This window comes from Vicia villosa, unplaced genomic scaffold, assembly GCF_029867415.1.
Source record: "Vicia villosa cultivar HV-30 ecotype Madison, WI unplaced genomic scaffold, Vvil1.0 ctg.000747F_1_1, whole genome shotgun sequence".
Lineage (NCBI taxonomy): Eukaryota > Viridiplantae > Streptophyta > Magnoliopsida > Fabales > Fabaceae > Vicia > Vicia villosa.
This window is the reverse complement of record NW_026705336.1, coordinates 58,368-80,470: the sequence shown is the minus strand read 5'-3', so window position 1 is coordinate 80,470 and position 22,103 is coordinate 58,368. Positions and strand designations below refer to the sequence as shown.

General features: G+C 36.1%; 1 protein-coding gene and 1 long non-coding RNA gene across 2 annotated transcripts; both read left to right on the top strand.

Moving 5' to 3' along the window:
* The first annotated feature begins 3,846 nt into the window (after nucleotides 1–3,846).
* Nucleotides 3,847–6,282, top strand: LOC131630885 (serine carboxypeptidase-like 27). Its single transcript, XM_058901624.1, has 8 exons — nucleotides 3,847–4,264; nucleotides 4,356–4,451; nucleotides 4,568–4,660; nucleotides 4,777–4,862; nucleotides 4,991–5,251; nucleotides 5,331–5,458; nucleotides 5,560–5,655; nucleotides 5,836–6,282. Exons 1-8 carry the CDS (start codon nucleotides 3,892–3,894, stop codon nucleotides 6,086–6,088), a joined length of 1,386 nt encoding a protein of 461 aa, XP_058757607.1. The 5' UTR covers nucleotides 3,847–3,891; the 3' UTR covers nucleotides 6,089–6,282.
* Nucleotides 6,283–15,257: 8,975 nt separating this feature from the next.
* Nucleotides 15,258–17,390, top strand: LOC131630907 (uncharacterized). The gene is made up of 3 exons (XR_009292549.1): nucleotides 15,258–15,595; nucleotides 15,674–15,753; nucleotides 17,292–17,390. It is a non-coding gene; the product is annotated as an uncharacterized LOC131630907 (long non-coding RNA).
* The last annotated feature ends 4,713 nt before the right edge of the window (nucleotides 17,391–22,103 follow it).

The following is a 22,103-nucleotide window of genomic DNA, read 5'->3' as shown; positions in this document are numbered from 1 at the left end:
GATGTAGACCAAATAGACGGGCCCCAGTTGCACTCAAGAACCACCGTCAAGTCGATGAAGTACTTAAGGTAAACCACATCAACGTAGGTTTCACTTTTGTCCACAAAAAGTGGACGTGAAAATCTGAAACGAGAGGTAATACCTTAATGCACAAGTCTGGTGGTACTCAACATGCATATCATCACCATCGACTTCCACAACACACAACAGGTGGTCTTTATAGAGCTCTTCCAAAAATTTAAACCTTGCATGAGCACCTCTGGTAGCTACCTAATTTGCAGCCTTAATTGGGTCAGCTCCAAAATGAGTGACCGTCATCTCGGTGGCTTCCTCTCTACTGTGCCTTTTGTGGTTGATAAGTGCAAAAATATCGTTATTTTGTGTATTGTTGCACTTATCGATACTTTTTGTTAATTCCGTTTGAATAATTCTCCGTTTTGTTTGTAAATCCGTATACTTTATGAATAGTTGTATTTTCATATACTTTTATAATATTTGATAGTTTTCTATTCATTTTGTAGGTATGAATGCGTATTTGGAGCACGAGCAATAAAGTGTCGAAGACACGGCTTCGAACGCGCGATTTTGAGCAGCTCGTCAATGGATAAGGCTCAAAACAAATATGAGAAAATTCATCAATTTTTTTGATATTTATTCATTATTAGATAGGAAATTGAATAAGCTTTCCAACGCTTCGAACCAGGCACAAATCGAAGTTACGGTTCTCAAGTTATGCCCAAAATAAGATTTCAAAATCTGGTCTAGCACGCTAAGCGGTCTTAGCTCGCGCGCTCTGGGAGGTTTGGAAAGTCATTAAATAAGAAAAAAAATCATATTTTTTAGGGTTATGCTTTGGGGTATTTGTTCCCAAAGTCATCACAACCATTTTTGAGTAGGATGAGCTTGGAAACATCAATTGGGGGTTGCATCTTGATGATCGGAGGTCAAATTTCTCATCGATTGGTGTTGACAAACCAAGAAATGTTGGTTCTTCTTCTACTCTTCTCTTTGTATTTCTCTTTTTTTGAGTTTGTATGTAAATTACTCTAAACCCATGGATGTTTGTTACTCTTTCTACTAGTTGTATAAAGTTTGCTTTACAAATCTTAATCGGTGTTTTTCTGATCTTTTTTCTTAATCGCTTCGGATTTATGTTGTTATAGAAATATGCTTCGTGAATCTTGATTAGGAGAATACATGTTAGTTCTAGATTCTAGATATAGGGTTTGGGGTTAACATCCACATAATATCGGAGTTTAATGCTTCTGTATTATTCTATCGGTTGAGACATCGTCGAAAGAGCAATATAGTTGAACTCTCGTCGGTGTTGCAGAAATGGACATTGATGTGAAGGATATGTGGTGATTCTGATGAGTATTGTAGATTGAGTGCGGCGGAGTGATAAATCTAAGTTTGTGAGGAGTAGTTTAGATTCAAACCAGATAAGTTAATCTCTATCAAGAATGTATTTATTTTATGTTCATATGTTATATTTTCCGTTTTTACTTAAAACCAACTTAATCCAAACTTAAGAACTAAGAATCCGTCGAACAGAAGTTCGATAGCACTAATCCCTGTGGACACGATAAATTCCCGAAATAATATTTTCAAAATTTTTGTTGCTTGCCGCTTTACCGATTCAACAGTGGCCCAGAAATTTTCCACTGACAGGAAGATGCAGTAGGCACGAGACATCATCATCCAGGGTGATATTCATCTCATCAATAGTAAGGTAGAAGATGACATCTATGAATGTCATTTCTCAGCAAATGCCATATACATGTCATCGTTTATTGTCATGTATGCAACATCACATAAATCGACAAGACCGGAATAGCGAATAAGATCCCTAAACCAATCAAAATTGGGTTGTACCAACTCAAATATCTTCCTATCGTGGTTTATCGATTTCAAACACGGACGATCCTGTAAAAATAATCTCACCATCAGTCGTGATTCAATTAGTTTAAAACAGATGTATTGCAAAATTAAATAAATATAATTCTCATTCCCATACATGTCCAGCAGTATGGTCTGCATAGCGACGAAGCAAGGAGGTGTCATATGTGCCTCCTGGATAACTCTTTAAAGGGGCATCAACAACAGATTCTTTCTGGGCTTCAGAGGCATCAAGGACTTCATGTACTGCTTCATCATCTGGGAGCTCGTGGTTCTTCTAGCGGCCCTCTGACGTGGTGCAAACGCAGTTTGGGACACATGACCGAGCATAATTCTGCCAAGGTTAATTTTCACTCATTGCACATGCGTTACAAACAGACAGTCACATCACAAATTTATCCAGAATTCAGCCACACATAAATTTGGAGATGCATCTCCGAAAATAGTTTAGACAGAATTCAGAGATGCATCTCTGGATAAAGTCATGATTTTCTCTGCTATGACAGCAATGCAACTACTGTCATTACACTGCAAATAAATGTCAATGTATGTCCATTTAGGCTACCTATTTCAACTCTTCTACTATCTAAACGTAGCTAAAACAATTTATTTTTTCTAAAGCATCAATTCAACCACAAAGAAAGAATTTTGAAAAATTTACCAAATTCAAATGGATGAAAAAAATCTTGAATGAATGAGAAAGAGCTTCAATAGTAGAAACTTGAACGGATCAGAACTTGAATGGATGTGAGAGCTGAAATGGTCTATTTTTTAATACTTTTTATAAAAGGAAGGGGGAAGTAGTGAAAGGTTTGATGTGATTATATGACATAAATCTCCATACCATCCATTGAATTTTGAAGTAATGGTGTGTACGGAGATGTATCTCCAGACTCACTTTTACGCATACGGAAATACATCTCAAGATTAAATTTTGGTAAAATTATGGTACCTCGTCAACTTGTAATGAGAAGTGTCTAAAAAAAAGATGTTTTCGAAGATGCATCTCCAAACGCAGTTGAGACTTTTCACAGCGGTGAAGGAACACCCCTAAAGATGAAAAGGAATAACGCCCTAAATTTTTGACGAAAAAGTTTTGCCGTGTATTATAGTCATCCCGAGTTGAAGTTTCTATAGTGCTGTTGTGTAGCCACTGGAAGAAAAAAAACTATCATTGACTATGATAATGACACAATCACAAGTTGAAATGTCAATATGATGTTATTAACTCTCCACAAAATAAGAGATCCATTTTATCTACAACAAAGACGAAAACTTGAGAGATTCCATCTGCTCAACTCAATGAAACACGGATACGATACCGCGTGATATTTATACGAATACGGGGATGCGTAAGTGATTGAAAATTCAATGATACAATAAGTTTATAAAAAGTTAAAAGTCATTGAAAATTCAATGATACAATAAGTATATAAAAAGTTAAAATTCAACATTAATTAAATGATTCTTTAAGAAAAGTCAATTCAACTTGTAAAATTTGATAATAATTGATAAAGGAATTATGAGAAAAGAAAGGATTATGAAAAAAAATATATAGTTAAAGTTCATAGAAAAGTAATTAAAAGAAAATTTGATTCTTGTAATAGAAAAAATGAAAGTGATGAGCTAATTAAGTTGAGAAAAGAAGAATTAAGTATGAGAAAGATTGATTAATATTATAGAAATATGAATAGTCATAAGATATGGTTAACAAGCCGTATAAAAATTTGTCTCTAGCGTATCGCGAGGTATCACCGCGGTCTCCAGTCAACATGCAACAGTGAGTCGAGAAACAGCAAAGAAAACTAAAACCATGCACAATTGATTTCAAAGACCAAATGTATGGTTGTTGCTAATTCGGTAACAACTCATTGTCACAAACATAAATTCATGCTCATTCTTGTTCATAAATACAACACCTTATAAATTGCATTGGTTCAGGTTCTCTTCTTTTTTATTTTGGTTTTTGCAAAACTATTGATTGATAGAATAATGGGTTACTATTATTATAATTATTCCATATTGTGTGTTGTTTTGTTTTTATCCATTGAAATTTCTTTGGCTTCTTCAACTGAAGATCAAAAGAGAGATAAGATAACTGAGTTACCAGGGCAACCAAAGAATGTTGGATTTGATCAGTATTCAGGTTATGTAACTGTGAATGAAAAGAATGGAAGAGCACTGTTTTACTGGTTGACTGAAGCACCACTGAGTAGTGAACCCGATTCAAAGCCACTAGTTCTATGGCTTAGTAATGGTGCTGGTTGTTCTGCGATTTCTTACGGTGCTGCCGAAGAAATTGGCCCTTTTCATATTAAGCCTGATGGCAAAACACTTTACTCGAATCCTTATGCTTGGAACAAACGTAAGTTAAATTGTCTGATTTTAGCTCTTGTCGTTTCGATTCGTTTAAAAAATAATAATTTTATGCATATTTATTATTTTGGATGTTGCAGTGGCAAATATATTATTCCTTGAGTCTCCTGCTGGCGTTGGTTTTTCTTATTCTAATAAAACATCAGATTTGTACACAGTTGGTGACCAGAAAAACGGTAAAGTTATTGAGTGTCGAACTCAAAGACCGCTAACATTATTGAATTTAATTAGTAGTCCAATTTTTTTTTAGTAATGAGATTTTACATTTTAATGTGTATCCGGAATATTGCAGCTGAGGATTCATATATTTTTCTTGTTAATTGGTTGGAAAGATTTCCTCAGTATAAGCATAGAGAACTCTACATTGGTGGGATAAGTTATGCAGGTGAACCTATGTTTGATAATTCATACATCAGTTTTCTACTTTGCACTTTATTTATGAATTCAGTGCTTTGTACAATGAAGAATTATTCGATTTCTTAAAAGTTAAATGATTATCAGGTCATTATGTTCCTCAATTGGCTCAAATTGTTTACGAGAGAAACAAGGGAATCAATAATCCAGTTATCAATCTTAAGGGATTTTTGGTAAGATTGTTAGTTCATGTAAAAATGATATACTTATTCAATCTTTTATGTCAACATAGACACAATTAAGATCGTTCATGATTCACTTCAAGAAGACCTATATGCTTATGAGCTGTTTGTTGACACAGGTTGGAAATGGTGTTATTGATGATTATCATGATTTAGTCGGAACATTTGAGTACTGGTGGACACATGGTTTGATTTCAGATTCTACGTATAAACTTCTAGGAACTGCGTGTGACTCTGGATCTTCTTTGCATCCATCAGCGCAATGTACGCAGGCTCGTAAAGTTGCAACTGCTGAGCAAGGAAACATTGATCCATATAGCATTTACTTTCCGCTTTGTAACAATACATCATCGATTAATCGCAGCTTGAATGGTCGTTATGTAAGCCTACATATACTATCAACACATTGAATTGGCTAATCTATTGTGAAACTCATTTTGATCTTCTAAAATGACACAGCCATGGATGTCTAGAGTAGATGATCCATGTTTCCAAACGTATTCTGATTTGTATTTCAACCGTCCGGAAGTTCAGAAGGCACTCCATGCCAATGTAACAGGGATTCCATATACATGGAAGGGATGCAGGTATGTTGTTTTAATTAATTGATATTTATAACATGTTCTATTGAGGTCTATGATTCTATCAAAGTTTTGATTTGAAATGTTTTTATTGTATTTCTTGACAGTGATATTGTTATGAATAATTGGGCTGATTCGGCATTGTCTGTGCTTCCTATATATCGTGAACTTATCAATGCTAGTCTAAGGATATGGGTATTCAGGTAACAACCTTAACAAAATATTTCATGTTTTTATAAATGATATTTTAAATCATTGAGACTCATCAAAGTTGTTCTTCAACGCGATCATTATCACCGTTAGTGATAGATAGCGCAACTTGTTGCCTGTTTGCCTTCTCTTCGTAACTGGAACACTTGTTAACTCTCATATTTTTGTTGTAGTGGAGACGCTGATGCTATAGTACCACTAACCGCCACTCGACGTTCTATTAATGCATTGAAGCTTCCAACCATCGTGAATTGGTATCCTTGGTATGACAGTGGCAAGGTTGCTGGATGGAGTCAAGTTTATAAAGGGCTAACATTGGTGACAGTAAGAGGAGCTGGACATAAGGTTGCTTTTCATAAGCCTCGCGAGGCGTTTACTCTTTTTAGATCATATTTGGAGAACAAGAACATGCCATCCTCAAGTTGATGAGATGCATTCTAAAGAATAACTTCAATATTCATATATAAATACATAGAAACAGAATGCGGATATAGAATAAGGAATGCATTCCTAATGAGTTCCATGATCCATCTTGAATGATTGTACCCATACCAATATTTACATATAATATAAGACCCTTTTGAGAATGCACATGATAATTTAAAGAGTGTTAATTGAATGAATTAAACAAGCCATAGTTAATATTCATTTTATGAGAATAAAAAGTTTTACTCCTCGAGAATAAACCTATAGAATTTAGGGTTAAATATACAAACCCCCCCGTAATATTAGCGAGATTAGGTTTAAGCCCCTGTAAAAAAATTTTTTTTAAAACCACCCTCATAATTTCCAGATTCCGTGGATTTTGCCCCTGTGCAGCCTAGATTCTATTTTTTGATGACTTGGCAGTCCAGTTGGATTTTTATTTTAATTTTTATTTAATTTGTAAGAGCCACGTGGAATTTATTTCATTTTTTATTTAATTTTTTACTTTTTGTATTATTTATTTATTTTACGTTTTGTTAAATATTTTTTATTAATATTTTTTAGAAATTATTTTTTTAATTAATCAAAATATTACATTTGCGTTTGGATAATTAATCAAAATATTACATTTGCGTTTGGACCTAAGCCCAATAAAATTCAATAGTTAACCAGTGGCCCACCAACTCTTCCATTATTTTCAATTGATTAGTTTGAATGTTTGGTTGTTATATAAACAATTATTCTGTTTATTCAACAAGCGATGTGGGACTAAAAGTGTAGTATATAAACACTGTTACTAAAGCAACCTGGATTGCAAGTACGTACAGGGACTTTTTCCTTAAGTTCAATTATAGTGTTGGACTGCACTGCTATTTCCACCTGAGATCAACATACAAAAGCATATAGAAACAAAAATCAATGACCAAGTAGTGGACACGAGATGGAATCCAAAAATATTTGAAAGGAAATATAGCAGTACAAAAGAGGAACTTGTATATAAAAAAGAAGAGTTGTCATTGGCTAGTTTTTTGTCAAGGGTTCATTGGCTAGTTTGTACAAATATATTTTTCATTCATAGCTAACTTATAATAATCATATATATGATATCTCAACATGAACAAACAAACCATTATCCAACTAGATTTCCACGAATGCTCCGATTTACCGTTGCTGGTGTCATACCCCAAATTTGTCCTATCCCTTATTTTTAACTGCCTTATAATTCCCATTTCATCTGCATACCTCCATTAGGGCATTAACATGATTTCGCATTGATTTCACATTCATCCATTAAATAAACATCTAAAAGCATGGGATCAGAAATCCTCTGGTGAATCGGGTTCTTACTGGTTTAAGGTTCCTACTACAGATAAGTTGGTTGAAATATGGAATTAGGGTCTTTGGCTCATGAATATTGGTCTCTTTCAATTACAAGTTAGTGACCCACATTAATACTGCTACATCAGGGGAGAAAGGTGATTGCTTCTGAGAGGTTAAAAGTGCGAGCACGGATTGATTATCAATCGGGTACACTCATTCATTGAAGATTGTATCTATCCTCTATTTACAGTACAATTCACCTGGATGAAAGTTTGAATCTAAATATTGGAACACCTTAGTTTCAATTGCAAAAGGGAGACAAGGAAAATCAAAGCTACATGGGAATCAATATTCATATGGGGAAATCGACACTTGCATTCAAAAGTCAATATCATTCCTTCACCATTCAAATGTCCAAAGAAAATCTCATTATTCAAACTCGTTACAAAAATCCGATTCATCTTACATTATTCAAAAGTTCCTATAAATCACATTGTACATATCATTCTATCTCAAATTCCATCACAAGCCATTACAAGTTATTCTCAATTTAACAAAAAAAGAATCATTCTCTAGTTCCATTACAATGTCGTTACAAATCCACTATACATATCCGTTACAAAAATCTCATATCATTAAACCATTACAATTTCAATCATTCCCATTACATCAAATTCCTAAATTCTAAAATTTCTAAACCGATGTTCTTCTTTGATTCTAAACTTCATGTTGATCTTCATCCAAACACTTTCAAAAGCATCGCTCACAAATTTCCTCCATGAACAAGCACCTGCATACAAGAAAACCAGTCACAGCTACTTCAGTACATACACAAACAAATACACTTCTTGAAAGAAAATCCTGCATACCAAAAAAAACAGTTACCATTCTAACTGCAACCTAACAGAATTTTATAACCAAAATCCCTAACCATGTGTAAACCTAACTAACTTTCTGACCCTCCCTAACTGTCACTAGCATAACAGAACTAACCCTAACTACCAGCAACTAACCTGTAACAGAATTGGGACCAGTTCATAACTAACCCAACCATCTCATAACTACCTTCTAGATTTCATAACTAACCCAACTGAATTAACAGAATCAGAGAGAACCAAGTAACAGAAATTCAGAGGAGAAACTAACCTGTAAAACTATATAACAGAGTCTCATCACTACTTCGGCTCTCTCTGGATTCATTCTTCTTCACCACACCTCTTCAACCTTCACCTCCATCAATCACCGATTCTTCATTCTGAAAACTCTTCCTTCTCTGACTCTCTTCAATCTTCAACAAACTCTCTCTCCATTCTCCCATCTTCAATCTTCCACCTTCATCACCTTCACCGTAGCCTTCAATCCGAATCTACCCCATTCACAATCTCCATTCATCTTCTTCCTCTGCCATGCTTCGACCTCCCTTTCCCGTTCATCTTCACCACCATGAACACTCTTCAATCACCATAAAACAACTCTAAAAAAAACAGAGAAAGGGGAGGAGATTCCTAACAGAAGGTAACGGAAAAATATCCGAGAAAAAAATCACAACAAACCTGTAACGAACTTCTCTTCTTCCGCGAGTTTCTCCTCCAATTCACCACCATCTTCGCCAATTCTCAACAACCGAAATCACTTCAATCTTCACCTCGAATTCACACAGAAAGTCACCGAAACCTCCTCATTCTTCGCAAGCTCACACCATTCAACATTCTTCAAAGAAATCTCCCTAAGAACCAGCAAATCTTCACTCATCTCAGCATCATCTTCATCGCACCTTCGTTCTCGCCACTCACGATTCTACAATATCACTGCAACTTCAAAACAATAACGACACAGAGAGGAAATCAAGAAAAGAAGAGACGCATTCAGAGACCGTGAGATGAGAGACGGGAAATGAGAGTGTTGTGGATGCGTAGGTTGATTCACGACGAAGAGAAGAGGCTTTCATCGGAGAGGCTTCGCCGGAGAAGAAGAGCCTCAGCGCCGCCGTTACGAGTGAGAAGAGGGAGAGAGTTTCGTCAAGGAATTTCAATAGTCACACCAAGTAAAACCCTAATTCCCAATCTCAATTGCTTTTTATTTTTATTTTATTAATTAATTGTTAATTCTCTACTCTTAATAAAATCTGAAAACATGATATTGGATCAGTACAAAATCTGTTGGGCCATAATTATTGTTTATACCCCCGCTAGGCCCGTCACATCACTTTTTTTGGCCATAGAGGAAGCTGAAACAAAAACATCACCGTGGGCCAATTCTGGCTGGGCTTTAGCGCCCAAAGTGTTGTATAGACCACCATTTCACATATTAACACCCTGGATCCATCCCTTTGAAAATGTTAGAATCAGGACTTACTTTAGTTTTTTTAGATAATAAAAAAGGCGTATAAAAATCACATTTTGGTTAGAGTTTTAGATATTAAGAACAAAAAAATCTCTTAACTTTTGTTAGATTTTTAGGTAATTGTTGATATAAAAAGGGTCATAAAAGTAGTAGTTTTCTAGTTCAATTTTGCATTGATGTTTGAATTGTCTTCATACTAGTTCCATGTTATTTTTGTATGATGCTTGTGTGATTTTGTTACTTGTATCTTTGGCCATATCTTGGCCTATGTTGTTAATACTACTTTAATGCTTCTTTTAGAATCTATTCCATGTTAACATTAGGATTTAGACTTGTATAGACAACTTAGACTAGAATTTAGAAATAGTTCCCTTTTGCATTCTTTTTCCTTTCGACTTTTAAAATACTTAATAAAAATCGATGAAGATCATACCGTTACTATATTTCATAGTAGGAAAGAAATGATTGGGGTGCAGGCCCCGATGTATGTTCTTTCCTACTTAGCGGAGAAGAAATGATTGAGGTGTGAGGCCTTGATGTATTTCTTAACCGTTGTTTAGAGAAACGATCGTGGTGTAGGCCTCGATGTGCATTCTCTAAATATTCACAAAAGAACTCTTTTTGCATCTCCTTTACTTAGCGGAGAAGAAATGATTGAGGTGTGAAACCTCGATGTATTTCTTAACCGTTATTTAGAGAAACGATTGTGGCGTAGGCCTCGATCTGCTTTCTCTAAATATGCAAAACAAAACTCTTTTTGGTATGATCTAAGTCACAAATTAAAATCCCCATAAAAAACACCAACCAAAAACACATAAAGCACTAATAAATGTTTAGACTTAAAACAAAAGTGAGGAAGCGATGCGAGACCTTGTAGTGGGTTCTCGTCATCATGGAATTACCCTTAAAAGATACAAACCAATCTCTTTTTCTCCTTTCTAAGGGCAAGTTATTTCCGCTCCATTGCATCCTAGGCTGTCCCCTTGTGCAAGAGCGTGAGCGTTAACGCCGCCCAACTAAAAAACACAAAAACAAACAAAAAAACGTGAGCCGAGCTACGGTAACTCTGATTCCTGAAAAGGATACGTAGGCAGCGGGGTAGGGCCCGTGCGAGTACAATTCTTTATTTTCCCTACATTTTGCATTCATTTCGCATTTGGACATAGACATAGTTATACACCCTTTAGATAGAAACAGACATAGGTGGATACCATCGAGTACGATGGGCGCGAGGGGGGCTAATACCTTCCCCTCGCGTAACCGACTCCCGTACCTTGATTCTCTGGTCGTAAGACCCTGTTCCTTCCTTTGTTAGGTTTTCTGATATCCCTTTCCCTTATGGGATAAATATATTGGTGGCGACTCTGTTCATTTTTCGCGAGCGTGCGACAGCTGGCGACTCCACTGGGGATTACCTAAGCGAGTCGATCCTAGCCTTTGTTTGTTTCTTTTATTGGGTGTTTCTTTGTTTTGTTTATGTGCTTACATTCTGTATATATGTTTGTATATCATGCCTATTTCCTGTTTGCATATCATGTTTACTTTCCGCATGCATCTGGACTATATTATGGGTCCCCGTGGGGGCCACATATTTTCTCTGCTTGCAGGTTGGGTGGGGATGATTCTATGAGGTAAAAGGCCCAATACACAGGCTATGAGTGCACTTTAGGTACCCTAGGATAGAGTGGGAGCATGGTTTGTCTCGAGGTGTACGTCTCGGGATGGATCATGTGACTACGAGCAGAGTAGTGGTTTCAAACGGAGGTATTATCGTCACCCGCATCCGCGCTGTGATGATGCTTACCTTCGGGCGGACCGTATACTGCGTTTCATGACCTTACCCTGACCTAGATTCACCTGTGAGTGGGGAGGGATATACATGACAGGTACCGTTGGTGACTATTCTGTTCTGTTGGTGACTATTGGTTTCCCTGGTATTCAAAAAGGTGTCGGACCTTTGATCCTGTGACATTTGACTTGTATCAGTTATTCAGAAGTTTGTATGGGGGTTACTAAGATTATATGGACCTTGATCCCATGCCTTTGCATTGCATAACATCATTGCTTTATCCACTTCATTTATGAGGGATCCTAAAGTCTATTTCCAAAAAAAAAAAGAAAAGAGAAAGAATAAAAGAAAAGGAAATAGAAAAGCGAAAAAGAAAGGAAAAGATATTCTATACAAAAAAAAAGGGGAGATAAAAAAGAAAGAAAGAAAATGAAAGATTGTGAAAAGACTTTAGGATCTCTCATTAATGAAACATTGCATTCATATTATCATGCATCTCATAGTTCTATCAGAAGCTTATTGGGGTCCTTTTCAATCCAGATTTCTGCTTCATCAACAAATTTGACTTCCCTACATCTGTATCATACGAGGATTAATCAGAGGAGGATCATGGACCATCTTGAACAAAATCAGGCTGAACTTCGTAAGGACATGGATACTATGGGGGAGAGGATGACCCAACTCTTGGAGACTCTCAATGTTGTTGTTCAGGGGCAAGAAGAGCTCAGACAAAGTGTTACTAAGTTGATCAATGATACTCCGACCACTGTTGCTAATGGGGGATCAAAACCTGTGCCCGTGGAAGTTCTTAATAAGGATGGTTCACATCATGAGAACGATTCTGAACTTGAAACTTTCAAGTTCCCGATCGAGGAAAATGAGAGAAAATTCCATCTCTTGGAAGAAAGATTGAATGCTTTAGAAGGTAGAAGCTCCTCTGGTTTAAATGCTATTGATTTGTGCCTAGTGCCTGATATCAAGATTCCTGCTAAATTCAAGGCCCCCAGTTTTGAGAAATACAAGGGTACTACTTGTCCGATGAGTCACATCAAGGCATTCTGCAACAAGATGGCACCGTATGCAGAAAATGATAAGCTTCTAATGCATTTCTTTCAGGATAGTCTCAGTGGGGCGTCTCTTGAATGGTATACACGACTCGAACGAACCCATGTCCGCACTTGGGATGAATTAGCAGAGGCTTTTCTCAAGCATTACAAGTACAACAGTGACATGGCTCCTACTAGACTGCAACTCCAAAGTTTAACTCAGAAGGTTGATGAGTCTTTTAAAGAGTATGCACAAAGATGGAGAGAATTAGCTTCCAGAGTCCAACCTCCACTTTTGGAACGAGAGCTTGTAGACATGTTCATGAATACTTTGAAAGATCCTTATCTGAACATGATGGTTGGATGTGCTTCCTCCGAATTTTCAAGTTTGGTTGTCGTAGGAGAACGAATTGAAAACGCTTTAAAGATGGGTAGAATCCAGGATATCTCCGATGTTTCCGAATTCACTGAAGAAGGAAAAAGTGAAACAAACGCAATCTTTGAGAATAAAGAAGAGGAGATCCCTGCTTATCCTCAGGTTCAGGTTCCTAACTATCAGATGGTACTAGTTTCTCCTGGCCAATATATTCCACAAGCCTTTGCCACCACTATCAATCAACAACCCCAGATGGTCCAACAACAATCGGTTCAGTATCTGCCACAAAAGCAATGTGCTCCACATCAACAAGGTCATCCGAATCAACGCCAACCTAGAAGTAATTTGGAACGAAGAAATGCTCCGTTGGACCAGATTCCTATGACATATAGCAAACTTCTTCCATATCTAGTTCAAAGCTCATTGGTGGTCCCCAAATCTCTCAAGCCTCCACCACAGCCGTTCCCACCTGGGTATGACCCTAATGTGCAATGTGGATATCACGCTGGATCAATGGGGCACTCAACTGAGGACTGCAATGCTTTCAAAGCCAAAGTGCAACAGTTGATTGATGGGGGGCATATAACCCTTCAAGAAGGAAACATATGGGTGAATGGAATTCCTTTGCTCGAATGAATGCCTAGATTTCAGAAAGTCTCCAGAATCAACAAATTCTTTCCTCACAACATATAGCTTTTCTAAGTTTGACGGCCATGCAAGGTTCCTCCATGTTTGATGGTGATTACCACTCTAGCAACTATGCTTGGGGCTCCCGCACGAGGGATAAGCAAGACGTACTCTTATCTTGAGCAGTGCATCGCTCGCATTGCTCGAATCCCTAAAGTAGCACAAATTTACAACTCTTGGGTGACTTTGTTGGAGTTTTCTTTTGAAGTAATCTGAAGTGTTTGGAAGGAACCAAAAAAGTATTCAATATCAACAAGTCCAGACGGAGTCAAGCCTCCTCAACAATGGCGATCATCAATTCGTTTCTGCATTCTCATTTGTAGTTTTCCTTGTTTTGTTAAATGTTACTTCCATGTAAAACTTGTTTGTTTTTTAATGAAAATAAAAATACATCGCATATGCTAGTTTCGAATCAATCCATTCGTGTTCACTCATATCTTTATGTCTATCGATATCAAACTCTGGTTTAAGCAGAAATATCAAAAGGAGAATGATGAAAAATAAAAATAAATCTCTAACTGTGTGCTTTTGAATAAAACCTCGCTGAGGATGTACAGGCATTATTTCTAATCCCCAAACACTGGAGATATAAGGGAGATAGACCCTCGTTAACCCCCTTGAGCCTTGAAGTAGGAGTTTCTTTTCTATACCAAAGAAAAAACCCTCACATTTAACCCAGGGGCAGGGTAGCATTCAATTAATCTGATCGAGCAATCAAGATTCACCAGGAGTGTCCGTCCAAGGATACAACAATGGTTATCTTTCAAAAGGTTGAGGAAAGTCAATGCCACAATGGTAACCCCTCATCAACCAAAGAATGAGGCAGTCACAATCACCTCCCGCAAATCAAAGATTCAGGATCACACGACTTGTTCAAAACAAAAAAAAAGAAAGAAAGAAAGCCCGCTAAGTCAACAACTTGAAAACAAGTGACTTAGGCAAAAGTTAGGGCATCCCGCTGGACTCCAAAATAAAATTCAAAAGAATTTGTCCAGGCAAAAGTTAGGGAAACAAAAAAGGAAATGCAAAGCAGAAACGAAAAACGAGGATTACAACATAAAGATCCTCATCAAAGGAACAATGTCGTGTGATCAGGCACCAAAAAAGAAAGTGAGTGACTGCCATGTCCGAGAAGACTTCATTGATTCCTCAATCATCTCAAACTCCTCTTGAAGGATGAACGCTCGTATCAGGTTAAGTTGAACGTAGGACTGGAGAACATCACGAAGAATGGGTGGGTTAGGTTAGACTTTGAGCCTTAAATCCTTTCTTTCTATAACCGTGAACCAGGCCACGTTACAACCCTTAAAAGACCTAATTGAAGTAGGGTTTATTTCAAAAGCATGCTATACCAAGTTGTGTAAAACTGACTCCTAGATGTGTGCTTACCATTTATGTTGATATCGATATGACAAATAATTCGAGCACTGAATGTCACAACTTTGTTTTAATAACTTTGATCTCGGAGCTAGTGTAACATCCCGATTTTTATTAATATTTTTATTAATTATATTAGTAATTATATTATTTGGTGTTTTTAATAATTACTTATTTATTTAGTTATTATGTGATATAATAATTATTTAAGTATTTAATTATGTGAGTGTTTGTATTTGACTCAATTGAGTTATTAGAGAGATATAACTAAATGGGCCTAAGTGATAGAAACATAATGGATGGATTGGTGGGTCAAGCCCAATTGACATAAGTGAGATAGTAAGAGAAGGTTAGGGTTTTAGAGGTTACTATTTTCATTTGGGGGAAAAAATAGGAAGAAGAGAAAAGAGGCAAAAGGGAAGAGAACAATGGTGGAAGAGAAAAGCTAGAAGAAACCTCATTTTCGCAGCAAGTTTCAGCATTGAGTCACCTTAGCAAAACGGATGTATCTCTCAATCCAACCGTTGGATCGTCGCGTGGTTTTGACACAACGTTCCTGACTCATAGAGGTAAGTTCTGACCGGAGCGATTTTGATTTTGAGGATTTTAAGTTCGTCTGATAAACTGATTTCCGAACTGGTTTTTAGGTGTGTCTCCAAATTATGTTTGAAGGATTTATTTTGGAGAAAAGCTTAGAGCTATGGTGAAAGAGTTCATATTTGCCAAGGTAAGGGTGGGGTTCTTTCATGCTAAAGGGTTGTATGATAGTATGTTATAGTGGGTTTAATTCTATACTTTGATATCCATGTTCTTCTATGTTGCAATTTTGGGTATTTGATGATTTGTTGGAATGTGATGATATAAATGTGATAAGTTGTGTGCAATTGATAATCTATGTGTATTAGATTGTTATGTTTGTTGTGAGTAAACCATTGATAGTGAAATAATGGGTTTTGTTATAGAATTGGAAAATAATAGAATAGAAATATAATAGTTGAATTGAAATTAATATAGTTTAATTATTAATTGGATAGTTAAATTACTAGTTGAATTGATTCCAATAAGTCTATGTGATTGGAATATACTTGGACTTGGACCAATTATTCGGTTTATCGGTAAATTACGGTATTTTGAGAAACTGTTTGTAATTGTGTTTTGGCTTGAATATGTATGTTGAGAAATATATATTGTCATGCCAATGATGTTGTTTTGATATTGATTCTTTATGGTTAGTTGGTTAGCATTAATTCTAATGACTAATTGCTTGATGTTGAAAATGTGTGTTCATGTATAATTGACAAAAATGAGAATTAACATGAGATAGTATGATTACTAGTGTTAATTGGATTGTGTGAATCGTAATTGATTAATTGGCCTCTCATATGTGAATGATGTGTGTGTGTTGTGAATGTTGTGTACAATTGGTGGATAATTCATAGAGTTGAATTATTGTGATATGTGGAAAGTTAAGATGGTAGAGATGATCTTAATTGCATATATTTGTGAGATTGTACATACATTCATATCATAGTGTGCCTTGAAACATAGGTGGAATTGCTTTGAAACACAAGCGTGGCTTGGATTCTAGAGTGAATCGGAAAGCGGTAAACTATATGTTTACATTTGGTGGCTTTGGTCTTGTCCGGATCTGAAGTGTGGCTAGATTCTATATGAATCGGAAGCGGTGGAACTTTGGGTCCATATTGGGTACCACATGCATAGAGTCACATGTCTTGCATTGAGTTACATTGGAGTTATGTGATGTTTGAATATATGTAATTATGTGATTAGGTGATTGTTATGTGTGCATGAGATGTGATAATTAAATTTGGTGATGTTTGATACATGATTTTGGTGACATATGTAAATGAAACGTATATGATGCGAATGCAAATATATATATATATATATATATATATATATATATATATATATATATATATATATATATGTGTGTGTGTATTAATGATATATTTATATATGTGCAATATATGAACCATGTTTTGCCATTGTTGATAGTTGTATTAATTTACGTTGTGATTATGAAGTATATGTTATTATGTGCTTGAATGACATACTTGTAAACTTGAATACATTGTTATAGTTGATAGTTAACATTATTGTTGTGATGCAAATTGCTCATATTGAGAAGTGGTGAATTGTGTATGATTTTATCTTTGCTATATGTATTATCATACTTTCCTTTATAATGTTTGATATCTCACCCCTTCTGCTGATGTTTCCCCTACCATGGGAAATGGGCAGGTACTCAAGTATAACTGTGGAAGTTTGTAGATTCATCGTATCTGGTTGGTGTGTCGCTCTGATACGTAGCACTCGGGGGTTGTCTATATTGTTGTTTCTATGTCGTTCATGTTTTAGTTGTTGAGTTCCAAATTGGATAATGAGAAGTACTATGATGTTTGAAGTTGTTTCCGATTAAATAAGATGATTTGTTTATAAATTCGAATGTTATGATTCCGCTGCATATTAAAATGAAGTTGGTTTGTCTAAGAGCTGTTATAAGTTGTTTTGTGCTTCTCTGAGATTAAAGTGTTATGTATCTGTTTATGAGTTGTTTATAGGAAGTAAATGTGATATCCCAAATGCTTGTTGATAGTTTTTAAAATACTCTGATTTCTCGTATGATATTTTTGGGTAGAATTTGGGGTGTTACATTAGTGGTATCAGAGCAGGTCGGTCCGTCCGGCCAAGTTGTCGAGTCAGTTGAGTTGTGTGATAGTTGAATGCTGTCAGTGTTTTATTCCTTAGTACGCGACATGTGTGTGAAACACTGTTGGTACTTGTTCGTTTTGTTGCAGGGTTAGTTTAAGCGAAGTAGGGGAGAAGCTGTGCTTCTCGGATATGTTTCAGTTGTAAGTTATTGGTGTAATATATTGCTTAAGGAGACAGAACAATCAATGTAGAAGTTTGTTGGTTCCGAATTCGAAGGTAACATGGATTTAAGATTTTGTTTGTTTAACAATTCGGATCATCCTGGAATAAGGATAATTGTTATAAGATGGAATTTAGGAAGTTGCCATATTCAGCATTATTAGTGGACTGTGAAGTTATCAATTTAAGTAACCGTTGCGTAGGATGTTGACTTAAGAATAATGATTAAGCGACGGATTACGGTAGACCTTGTCAAGGGATCCTTGGCAAGAGATTGGAAAAGTTGTCGAAGTTGTTGGAACGTTCAAGTCGGAGTTAGAAATGTGAAGGGACGAGTATGATTCCTGTCATACCCCAAAATTTACCTCCCACACTTTTCTCATAACAAAAGCAAGGCTCAAATCTCAAAGCATGGCTCATTCACATAATCCAGATAATTCACAGTCAACTGATCCAAATTGAAAGGTCAATCATAATCAAGGCATGATCCAAACTTTAACCATTGGGCAAATATCAAGTATGGGGTGCATAACCATCATTTGATCAAGAATTGATCATGATTCCATTAATAGAAACTCAGAGATGAACAAAGATGGAAAGGTTCAAATTAGGGTTTCTTAGGAGAAAGTCAACCCAACTTTGACTAGGCATAACTTTCACATGGAACATCAGAAATTCCCCACTCAAAGCCTATTGTGAAGGAAATTGAATTCTCTACAACTTTGTGTCTCACAAGCCAAGGCTAAAAATGCTTCATTTAAGAGATACAAGGCAAAAGATTACAGGTCATTTTCAGGCATCCTTCAGAAACAGTTTTTTTCCAAAGAGGATATGATCAAGATAAAAGCTCCAAATGAAAAATATATTCCAAAGTGGCTTGTAGAGGACCTCTTGAGGTTTCCAAAAAGTATTAGATCTCCCTCATAGCTTAAAAATTGAAGGAGATATGCTTGATCAAAGTCAGGTGATTTTGAGGAACCAAATGTGAAAAAAGAGGGTTCAAATTGAGAAATTTTGCAAATGGGCCTATGGTTTTTTTATGCAAACTTGGTCCACAAGCCATCAGCATGCCCAAAAGCATTTTCCACGAAAATTAGCATTATATTTGAATTAATATGATTTTTTATTTCATTTTTATGATTTAATTAAGATTAAAAATCAAATATTTTGTTAAGAATTATATTTGGTTGATTTCCAATCAACAATAATGGCAAAATACACTTCAATTTTCGTGGCAAATCAATTAGGAAAAGATTGATATAAATTGGGCCAAGAATAGTAGCTTAAAGTGCAAGAAATAAAATCAATTTCTCAAATTAGGAAGATTGGATTTAAGTGAGGTTTTGGACAAAGATTTACCCTAATTCTATTCTCCTATAAGTACTAAACACAAGGCATAAGGGTTGGGGACGAAATTCTGAGAGAACGCAAACTTGCAAGAACTTCAAAAGTCATTCAAGAACTTGGATTCGGTTTCAGAGAATTAGAGGCTCTCAAGGAAATTTAAAGATTGCAAAAGCTTCTTCAGGCAATTTGGAAGCTACCTGGATCGTCACGCTTCATCAGCACCCCCAGAATAACCTCCTACAAGCCGAAGTAAGTCGTTCTAAACCTTGAATCGATTGGCACGATTTATGCATCCATGTGTTAATTTGTTTGCGTGGTATGATTTGTATGATGATTGTGAATGTTCTGGTGTGTTTAATTGGATTTCTGGGCACTCTGTAATGATCTGCCATTGTTGACCGAGCAAGGTATTAGGGTTCGTGGATTAGGGGTTTCTTATAGGAGTAAAATTAGGTCGCGATAATGGTGTGAATGAATTCGCGTGGTTGAAACGAAGGGAATAGGACAGGTGCGAAATATTTATTGCCCAGTATGTGCTGTTCGCTATTTTGCAGGTTCTTCTGCTACGAACGAATTCGTAGCGAATTCGTAGCCAATTCCTCAGGTTTGTTTGCAGGTGTGTTGGGGAAGATGATGATTTGTCATCGTCTGATTCGCTGGTTTGAATTCCCGCGCGCTTTTCATTACATGACTCTGATTTCATTATATAATATTCTGGGCGCATATATATTTCAAATAAGTGACTTGGTTGGGGTGGTTAGCAGGCGCGTATGTGAGAGGGAGGTCGCAGGTTCGAGCCTCCCCTCCTTCATTATTTTTTCTGAAAACATGACTTCTTGATCCAGTACATGCGCCTGCGTATAGAACACTATGCGTCCCTCAGATCTGACCTTTGATCTATCACCCATCTAGATCCAACGCTCCAGAATCCAGTGCCTATACCATGAGCCTTAATAATAGCCTTATTAAATCATAAACCTAATAAACTAAATAAATTTTAATTGATATATTATTTTAATTAATTCTTTGTTAATATTTATTTGTATAATAATTATCTTTTTATAAAATAATTAATATATAATATTTGTATTAAATTATAATTCGTTGTCCGTTCCGATTAAATCAATTAATCGCTATAGTCAACGATGATTTTAATTAAAATGTTATTTAATTAAAATGCAATCAATCTCTATTATTTGGGTAAATGGTTGCAATTATTTTATTAATTGTGATGATTAACCGTCTTCCCTTCGATTTAATTTGTTATTCTTTTTAATCGAATCAATCGATTACGAGGGGTAACAATACATATAAAAATTCTATAAAAATTATTAAAATATACCTTAATTCATTATTAGTGATAATCGAATCAATCGATTAAAATTGGTAGTGATGCAAATTTCAAATCTTTTAACTATGATGATCAAACCTATTGATCATTGCGGTTAATAGTGCCAAATCAGGGTTGTACGCCCACACCTTCAAATAATTCTCAAATCCATCCAAAATTACAAAATATCAAACTACGATAGGCCATTCAAAAAGCCTCTAAAAAACCATATCAAATCAAATTCAAACTCTAAATGGCGTACAACCCTTCCCGAACTACGTAGACTCTGATCCTCCCTAAGGAGGTACGTAGGCACTTGGCAACAAGGCGAGTCCCCCTCTTCAAAATCTCAATCATGTTATTATAATTCTGTTTGCCACATTTCTTTACAAACCCTGCCATGCAACCCTAATCTTTGAACATTAGCCTTTAGGAAAGGGCTGAGGGTGCCTAACACCTTCCCTCAGCCTGATTATAATAACTTACCCTCAATCTCTTATCTGCGTAGGGTTTCCTATTCGCCCTTCAGAATAGGTGGCGGCTCTAAATCTGAAATTTTAGGCAGGTTGCTACAGCTGGCGACTCTGCTGGGGACTACACTTTTAGTGAATTATTATGCTCCTAAGGCTTGAGTGGTTTTAGGTTTATGGTTCGTGGTTTGTGGTTTAGGGTTTGTGGCGCATTTTAGGGTTGGCAAATTGCCACATTTAGGGTTTGGGGGAGGTCTATTTATTTAATAAACATTAAATTATCTGTTTGTTTATTTGTTTTATGTTTTTATCTGCCTGAAAATATCTGCTTTTATTATTATATTTTTGCTCTATTTTTATGTCGGTTAAACCTTAAATGTGGGAGTTAACTTTGAGACCAAAAGGGGACATGAATCGCCTTACGAATCTCACTGATAACTCCACTCGGAGTGGGTTAGGTATTTGGAAAGGTCCGAAACGAAGCTAGACTTTGTGGAGGGCTGGACTGGATACTTAGCTGATCTCTCCGGGAACCTACCCAAAAATTCGAACCTCATGGATAAAATGAGTTGTTCCAAAACCCGAAGAGACGAAAAGTCTCGGAGGCTACGAACGACCCCATGAGACCTTTTAGACCCCCCATATAAAGGTTGGCTCCCGAGAGCCCCCTACGTCGAACCTATGAACCTGGGTTTCTTGAATTTTCATGATAATTGTTTGTTTTTTTGTTGTTTTGTTTTTCTATGTTTGCATTATTTTTATTATGTTTTGTTTGCCGTTGTGTGTTTGCATGCATCATCTAACCATTTGCATTCTCATCATATCTTATCCACAAAAAAAAAATAATAATACACATATATGTATATTTTATTTTTTTCGTAAAATGTATGTTGGTGGTGAATATGTAGGAAGGATGAGTACGAAGAAGACAATTGTCCACTTTACTGTTTCTACTCCAGACATCAAGAAATTGAAGATCATCAAAGAAAAATTGCCATCAGGCGCTTTGGATAGGTTTGAGATTCGCTATGGTAA

What these genes read in the sequence shown, in the direction of transcription:
- LOC131630885 (XM_058901624.1), top strand. Translation starts at nt 3,892, where the DNA reads ATGGGTTACTATTATTATAATTATTCCATATTGTGTGTTGTTTTGTTT. An exon ending in AGTTGGTGACCAGAAAAACG is followed by an intron (nt 4,452 to 4,567) that starts GTAAAGTTATTG and finishes GGAATATTGCAG; the next exon opens with CTGAGGATTCATATATTTTT. An exon ending in TGGTGGGATAAGTTATGCAG is followed by an intron (nt 4,661 to 4,776) that starts GTGAACCTATGT and finishes AATGATTATCAG; the next exon opens with GTCATTATGTTCCTCAATTG.